At 47.2% G+C, this 8,041-nt stretch overlaps 1 protein-coding gene across 1 annotated transcript in view; it reads left to right on the top strand.

The window, feature by feature from the left end:
- LHPP (phospholysine phosphohistidine inorganic pyrophosphate phosphatase) overlaps positions 1–6,186 on the top strand; it is a 36,364-nt gene extending 30,178 nt beyond the window's left edge. Inside the window, exons 6-7 of the mRNA XM_008591030.1 lie at positions 5,714–5,823; positions 6,168–6,186. Coding sequence (XP_008589252.1) covers positions 5,714–5,823; positions 6,168–6,186 — 129 coding nt within the window. The remainder of the gene's footprint in view (positions 1–5,713; positions 5,824–6,167) is intronic.
- The last annotated feature ends 1,855 nt before the right edge of the window (positions 6,187–8,041 follow it).

Raw genomic sequence — 8,041 nt, 5'->3', positions numbered from 1 at the left:
AAGGGTTAAGATCCCCTTACCGGTCATCTTTTAAAAAAAAAAAAAAAAAAAAAAAAAGAATGGCAAAGTAGAATGTCCTCTGGGGCTTCTGGCTGGCACAGCCACCTGGGCCATGTGCCACATGGGTTGCCCAGGCAACCCTTGCATTGCTGACCTTTAGCATCCCCTGAGTGTGTGTGCAGCCAACTCTGATGCTGGTCCCACTTCAGGAAACACGTGGTGTCATGGGCTGTTTCTTCCTTCATGATCTGACGATTTCCAGACAGCTGTGTGGTAGTTTGATAAACACAGACAATTCAGCTCATTTGGGTTTGGTGGTGTTTTCCCCAACAGCAGTCCTTCTAGGAAAAATATTCCAATTTTTACCATATCTGGGTACTTGCCACTGGCACCGTTATTTATTCAATGTTTCTTTAAATAGACTAATTTCTTTCTTTCTCTTTTTTTTTGCTGGCGGCTGGTCAGTAAGGGGATCTGAACCCTTGACCCTGGTGTTAGAACACCACACTCTAACCAACTGAGCTAACTGGCCAGCCCTGGATTCATTTTTTTTAACTTAAATAAATGTATTTTTAAAGGAACTTATGATCACTACTGTAAATAGAAAAGCCAAATCTCTCACTTATCATAACAGATTAATCTAAAAATAAATACATGATTACATTTTTAAAATTTATGTCTTTGTTCTACCTAGGATCAAATAGTATGTCACCAGTATGTGTAACACACTTTGGGAAACATGGAAGTAGATGAAGGAAAGATCAGAGAAAATCAGTGAAAAGTATGAACTGTAGAATATTCATTAGGAAGAAACACAGTTCCAGTTCAAGTGCCCTGTGGTTTGTGGTGTGCTTTTGGCTTCTCACAGTTGGCAGACTCGTCAGCACTGGTGGTCATCGGTCATCTCCTGGTGCCACATCGCAGTGGCTCCTCTGACATGGGCTCCTCAGGCCCCCGCTTGAATATGATTACAGTGGTGAGCCTGTGCTGATTGTTAGAACTGGCCTCCCCGGCTGCTGGGGCAGCACCAGCTGTCTTTGCCCTTTTCCAAAGCTCCTTATGATCCCCCTGGTTATTTGAAGGCCTGTTTGGGAAATGCCCAGGGACAGTTGCTTCGGCTGACCTGCCTGTGCTTATTGGAATTCGTTGCTCTCCCTACCCTGAGGGATGGTGGGCAGATGACTAGTTAGCACACATGGGGTGCCCCCTGCTGGGAATGTTCCCCTCCACCCCCAACCTGGTTGACCCCCTCTAGCCCTTCAGCTCAAAGCTCAAAACCTTGCCTCCTCCAGGAAGCCTTCCCTGACCACCACCAAGCCCACTAGGTCAGGCCACACAGCCTCCTGTGCTTTATCTCAGGTCTTGATTATGTGTCTGTGAAATTAGCTGATTAATGTCTGTCTTTAGTACTTGACTGTGAGCTCCACAAGGGCAGGGGCTGCGTCTGCCTGACTCACACTGCCTCGCCCAGCACCTGGCCCACTAAGGGCTCAGTACAAAGGTGCTGAGTAACTGGAAAGAAAGCACTACCAGTTGTAAAGTGTGTGGACTGTCCTCCAGCATGGTTAGATTAGTTTTTTCCAGAAAACATTTCCTAATACTTATTTTTCCTTTTTAACATGTTTAGATAACTTATTATGGCCAGGCACTGTGCTAGATGCTTAACTTATATGATTGCATTTAAACACCACACCAATTATACCTCTTTTACAGATTGAAGCAGAAGCTTGCCCAAGGTCATACTGCTAGCAAACTGCAGAGCTGGGATCCCAGCCTAGCTGCTGTGTCTTCGTCTGAGACTTGAGCTCAGTCTGTCCTTTCTGCTGGTCACATGGGGCCTGCTTCCCTTCCCGTGGTCCCCCTTCCCCCTGCATGGAGAGCAAATTCCACCTAGACCCCTGTCCTCACAGGCAGCGTTCACATCGATGGGCCCACAATCAGTAAGACTCCCCTGGCTTGTGAATACTTTATGGTCATTGTTTTTTCTTGATTTTGGTTTGTGTATTTATTCACTGGTTAGCCTTACCTAGCATTTGGGAGACAACTTTTGGAGCAGCTGTCAGTTTCACAGCATCTGTCCCCACCAACATCAGGATGCCCACCCTGTCTCAGGGGGCTGGTTTCTCAGGTCCGTCTGGCCCTTGACCAAGGAGATTTCTGATTGGTCCTAACAGCAGATCTGTAACATGTTACATGTCTAAGGTGCCAGCAGACCTTCCACTAGCAGAATCTTACCCTGAAAATATTTTGAAACTTTTAATCAGATTCTTGTGATAGGGGAGTGAGAGAGGTGCTATTTTGTCTTTAAAAATACATGTATTTATATAAAAAACTATGAATTGATTTAAGGAATAATATTAATAATACATGTTTATATGGCAAAAGGAGACCCACAAATGACTCATTTCTGCAGCACTGACATGGACTATGGTACCCCTGCCTTCACTGGTGATCTTAAGAAGTCTAGTTGGTTGTGCCTCATGAGTGTCCCCGGACACAGAGATCCATGCCTTAATTCAGAACACCGATCTGCTCAGTAAGCATTTGTTTGTTGGTCATAACTAAGTGCCCATTGACAGCCCAGACTCCTTGCCCTCAAGGGGCTCACCCACTTCTGGAGGGGTGAGGTGAGTGAGTAGCCCCTAATAATGCAGCCTTATTCATGCAGTACCTGGCGGAGGGCCCAGAGTGCCTTGGGAGGGCCACGCACCCCAGCCTGGGGGTGGAGGAAAGGTGGAGGTCACCTGAGCTGAGTCCTGAAAGGCTGGGAGGAGTTAGCCAGCAGAAGAAGGGCGGTGAGTAGGCAGAAAGGTCAGCGTGTGCCCACGGGTTACCATTTCTGGTGCCCTCTGTTCCTTTGTGTGGGTTGTCTAGTGTGTCCATCCAGTGTCATTTTCCTTTTGCCTGAAGGACTTTTACATTTCTTGTAGGGTGGATCTGTTGGTGATGAATCCTTTCAGCTTTGGATGTCTGAAATATCTTTATTTCACCTTTGTTTATGAAAGATGTTTTTACCGGATACAGAGTTCCAGATGGGCAGTTTGTTTTCGTTGGGTGCATTAAAGATGGTGCCCCACAGTCTTCTCACTTGCACTTTGGATGTCTGAAATATCTTTATTTCACCTTTGTTTATGAAAGATGTTTTTACCGGATACGGAGTTCCAGATGGGCAGTTTGTTTTCGTTGGGTGCATTAAAGATGGTGCCCCACAGTCTTCTCACTTGCATTGTTTCCAACAAAAAAATCTGTGCCTTTGTTTCTCTGTGTATAACATGTCTTTTTTCCCCCTCTGGCTGTTCGCAAGATTTTCTCCTTGTCGATGGTTTTGAGCAATTTGATTCTGATGTACCCAGGTGTGGTTTTCTTCATGTTCCTTGTGCTTGGTGCTCATTGGGATCTTGGATCTGTGGATCTATCATTTTTGTTGAGTTTGGGAATTTTTCAGCCATTATTTCTTCAAATTTGTTTCTGTCTCCTCCTTTCTCATCTTGCTTTCAGGGACTCCGATTACACATATATTAGGCTCCTTGAAGTTGTGCCATAGCTCACTGATGGTCTGTTCTTTTTTTTTTATTATTATTATTTTCTCTCTGTGTGTCGTTTTGGTAGTTTCTGTTACAATGTTTTCAAGTTCATTAATCTTTTCCTCTGCAGTGCCTAATCTGGCATTAATCTCGCCCACTGTCTGTAGATCCCTACATTGTAATTTTCATCTCTAGAAGCTTGATTTGGGTCTTTTTCTTTTATTTTCCATTTCTCTACTTAACTTTTGGAACATATTGAATACAGTTGCAAGAACTGGTGCTCCTTTCTGCCAATTGTCACATCTGGGTCAGTTCTGGGTCAGTTTTGATTGATTTATATTTCTCCTCATTAGGTAATATTTCCCTTTTTTGCATGTCTGATAACTTTATTGGATGCCAGACATTGTGAATTTTACCTTCTTTTTAGATGCTGGATATTTTTGTATGGTCATACATATTTTTGAGCTTTGTTCTGGGGTGCAGTTAAGTTATTTGGAAACAGTTTGACTTCTAGATACCACCTTTAAGATTATGGAGGCAGCACCAGAGCAGGGGTTAGTCTAGAACTATTTTTCCCCACCATTGAAACAAGATGCTTTTGAGACTGTGACCCAATGCCCTGTGAATTATGAGATTTTCCAGTCTAGTTGGTGAGAACAGGTTCAATCCTGTGTGAGGAGGTCCAGACACTGTTTTCTCTAATTTTTTTTGATGTGGCTCTTTCCCAGGTCTCGGGGAGTCTCACACACCCATGTGCATGGTCAGGAGTCTGCTGAATACTCGAGGGGACCCTCTGCATATCACACAGTTCTCTTTCTGTGCGGCCCTCTCCTTGCTGACACTCTGCCCCATGAACTCTTGCTGCCTTAGTCTCCCCGGAATCCTAGCTCTGACTCCTCAGTTCAGGGAATCTACTGGCTTCTGTATTAGTCTGTATTAGTCAGCTCAGACTGTCACAACAAAATACCTCAGACTGGGTGCCTTAAACAACAGACATTTATTTTTTCACGGTTCTGGATGCTAGAAGTCTTAGGTGAAGGTGCTGGCAAATTCAGTTTCTGGTGAGGACTTTCTTTCTGGCTCTTTCTGGCTTGTCGACGGCTGCCTTCTCTCTGTGTCCTCACATGACCTTCCCTCTGTGCTTGTGTAAAGAGAGAGGATGTCTGGTGTCTCTTCCTCTTCTTATAGGGACACCCATCCTGTCGGATCAGGGCCCCACCCTTGTGACCTCATTTAATCCTAATTACCCCATAAAGGCCCTGTCTCCAAAGACAGTCCAATTGGGGGTTAAAGCTTCAACATATGAATTTGGGGAGACACAGTTCAGTCCGTAGCAGCCTCTCTGCACCCACAGTCTGCAAACTCTGAAGACAGTAAGCTGGGGGCTGTCACAAGGCCCACCGCATTTGTTTCCTGGGTCTCAGAAGTCATTGTCCTTCATTGCTTGATGGCCACTGTCTTGAAAACTGTTGTTTCATAGGGTTTGTCTGCTTTTCTACTTGTGTCAGGTGGGAGAGTACATCCCAGAAGCTGCTTTTTGAAATGATATCCAGGCTGCCAGCATTTCCTCTGTGTGTGTGGGTTTGTCTGCTTTTCTACTTGTGTCAGGTGGGAGAGTACATCCCAGAAGCTGCTTTTTGAAGTGATATCCAGGCTGCCAGCATTTCCTCTGTGTGTGTGTGTGTGTGTGTGTGTGTGTGTATTTTTGTTTATATATTATTTCATTGTTTACAGTTAGTACCTTCACTAATGAAAGCAAAACCTTTAAAACTGTGGACTACAAAGAGTTGCTAGAGATTTAATTAGTTTTCACAGGACCAAGGGTCAGCAAATAACCTGGTTACAGAGTATTTAGCATCAGGTAAAATTCAGCCTGTGTTCAATCAAAGGCAAGACAGCAGCAGCACCCCCACACGTCCTTGGGGCGCCAAATCACTTTGACGTCTGCTGATTGATTTCAAATTGCGCAAATGTACACCGTTCAGAGCCACGGCCCCTGGGGGCAGTGTGAGATATATTCAAGGTGGGTTGACTTTTAATCAATACAATGACAATATTATCTTGTTTAATTTGTATAATGGTGGTTTTAAACATCAAACCAAGCAGTTTATTATGTCAAAAAAGATGAAGGAGCACAGGAATAAAATTCTTCTGACATCACTTCTGAGCATATTTCACTGCTGTGACAGGCCATCATGATTGGGGACGACATCGTGGTTGACGTCGGCGGTGCCCAGCGGTGTGGGATGCGAGCGCTGCAGGTGCGGACCGGGAAGTTCAGGTCAGTGCCCGCGGCTGGGTCCTTCCTGGGGGGCCGCGTCCTCATTTGTTTTGTTTTCCAAAATAAAGGGGCTGTCCCTTCCAGATAGAAGAACGATGTGTGGGCATTCACTATCCTGTCTGTAACTGACCTCTAAGGGAGGTCTGGCTGATCTTTTGTAGCAGAAAGTGGAAGGGAGGCTTCTGACACAGGGTCCAAGTTTTGAAATGAATTTGAACAGAGCCAAGGCTCTGTGTGTCCTGGGCGGCCACACACCGAGGAGTTGGGCGAATGTGGGTCACCTCCTTTGCTGCGGCGGAGGTTAGGGTTGTGGCCACTCAGCCCCTCTGGCCCCTCCCCTCTCTTTTGCTCCACCTTCTCAGTTCTGAGAGTGACAGCTAACCTAGAGATGGCGGATGGTTAGTCATCTGTGCTTTGTAACTGAACCTCCATCTCAAGAAGACGCTTCTTTTTTCTGCTGGGTCAGAAGTCCTCATGGTCTCAAGCAGGTCACTGATGGGCACCTGGCAGGTGTCGGGCTCTTCTGAGCATGTGGAGGTGCCCTGCGGTAACCAGGCTCTGGCTCACTTGGCTGTTGAGAGCGTCTCAGACATCAGAGTGTGGTCGTGTCTTATTCTGGTGGTTTTCCATTGTGGACACGAGGAGAAAGTACAGTTTTGTGGATGCTGGAGAGACTTGGATAAAACATGGTTACCAAGGGTACTTGGATTTGCGGGGGGAGGTAGGTCGGTTACATTTGTCCTGAGTGATCTGCTTATTCAGGATCAGAGAAGATGGATTACAGGGCCTGATGTTCACTCTAGGTCTCTCTCCTGTGTGAGGGACCCACAGGTGAGCACAGGAGAGCAAAGAAGTCTCAGCACCCCTGGGGTCCAGGGTCAAGAAGCCCAGTCCCTTCCCTCCACCTCCTGGACCCTCCCAGGCTTGGAGGCCCCAGTGAAGCCCCTAATGTACCTGAAATATGGACATTCTTTCTTCCCCAGGCCCTAGAAGGAGGGTTTCCTGGCTCCCTCAGTTATGTCTTGCCTAAGGGAGTGAGGGAGACTCCACTCACAAGCCGCAGAATCATTCTTTCCAGGAGGCCAGCCTGGGACCCTGAGGTGCTCAATCCTGCCTTTCCTCCAAGTTGTAGATCCTGGTCCTGCTGTTTCTCTCAGGCGAGGGGCACCTCACTGCCCAGCAGAACTCGGTGCCCTGCAGTGGCCGCGCAGGGCCCGTCGCTCTGCTGCACGGTGCTGCCCGGTGTTGACTCTGGGGAGCCCAGCCCAGCCCCTAGCGCGTGCTTGGTGTGCGTTACTGACGGATGGGCCTATGAGTGACCCCGCCCTGTTTGAGCACAGTGGTGTTTCTTAGCAGAAGCTCAAGACTGAGAACTGTAAAGTTTTGTGCACAGGGCTTTTTCTGGTTTCTTGGGAGAAAAACATGTCTGTCCCAAATGTGGCCTCAGAGGGGTCTTTCTGGCCAGCTAAGCCAGGTGCCCCATACTGGTGTTTCTTAGCAGAAGCTCAAGACTGAGAACTGTAAAGTTTTGTGCACAGGGCTTTTTCGGGTTTCTTGGGAGAAAAACATGTCTGTCCCAAATGTGGCCTCAGAGGGGTCTTTCTGGCCAGCTAAGCCAGGTGCCCCATACACTGAGACTGCACCAGCCTTGCTGCAGGCCCTGACCCTGCCTTTAGGCTGCTGGGTCTCTAAAGAAGGCCCCACACACAGTCGGGAAGCCCATGAATGAGCAGGTGGGCATGTGGGAAGCTCCACCCACCCTGTGCCACCCAGGGTTGACCCGTTTCAATTCCAGTTACCTGCGTGTCATTTAAAGAAAAATGTAAGGTGGACATCCCCACAACTCCGCCTCCTGGAGAGTAAACGCCATCGGCGGTTTGCCAGATCTTTCCCAACTGCCTTCTTTGTGTCAATAATATACCGCTAATGTGTGGGCTTTTTCTTTTTACAAAAATGGAATTATTCTATTTTGCAACGTGCTTTTTTCTTGAACACTAGTTCATGGCATCCTTCCGTGACCATCCTTCCTCATTTCAAACGCCTGACGAGATGCTATGTGAAGTGCTCAGTTTAGGGCCTGGCACACAGCAAGCCCTCAGCAAGTGGCCGGGGTGGCGATGGCAGAGCCACCGCTCCTGTTGCGACACCCATCTAGCTTCCAGGTGCAGAGTCATGGTGCTTTGGTTGGAGGGATGGGCTTGGCCTGCCCTTGAAGGTACTTAAAATTTCAGATCTT

The sequence above is a fragment of the Galeopterus variegatus genome, unplaced genomic scaffold (assembly GCF_000696425.1).
Source record: "Galeopterus variegatus unplaced genomic scaffold, G_variegatus-3.0.2 Scaffold6583, whole genome shotgun sequence".
In the NCBI taxonomy this organism is placed as follows: domain Eukaryota; kingdom Metazoa; phylum Chordata; class Mammalia; order Dermoptera; family Cynocephalidae; genus Galeopterus; species Galeopterus variegatus.
The sequence above is the reverse complement of the archived record's forward strand: the minus strand, read 5'-3'. Positions and strand labels throughout refer to the sequence as shown.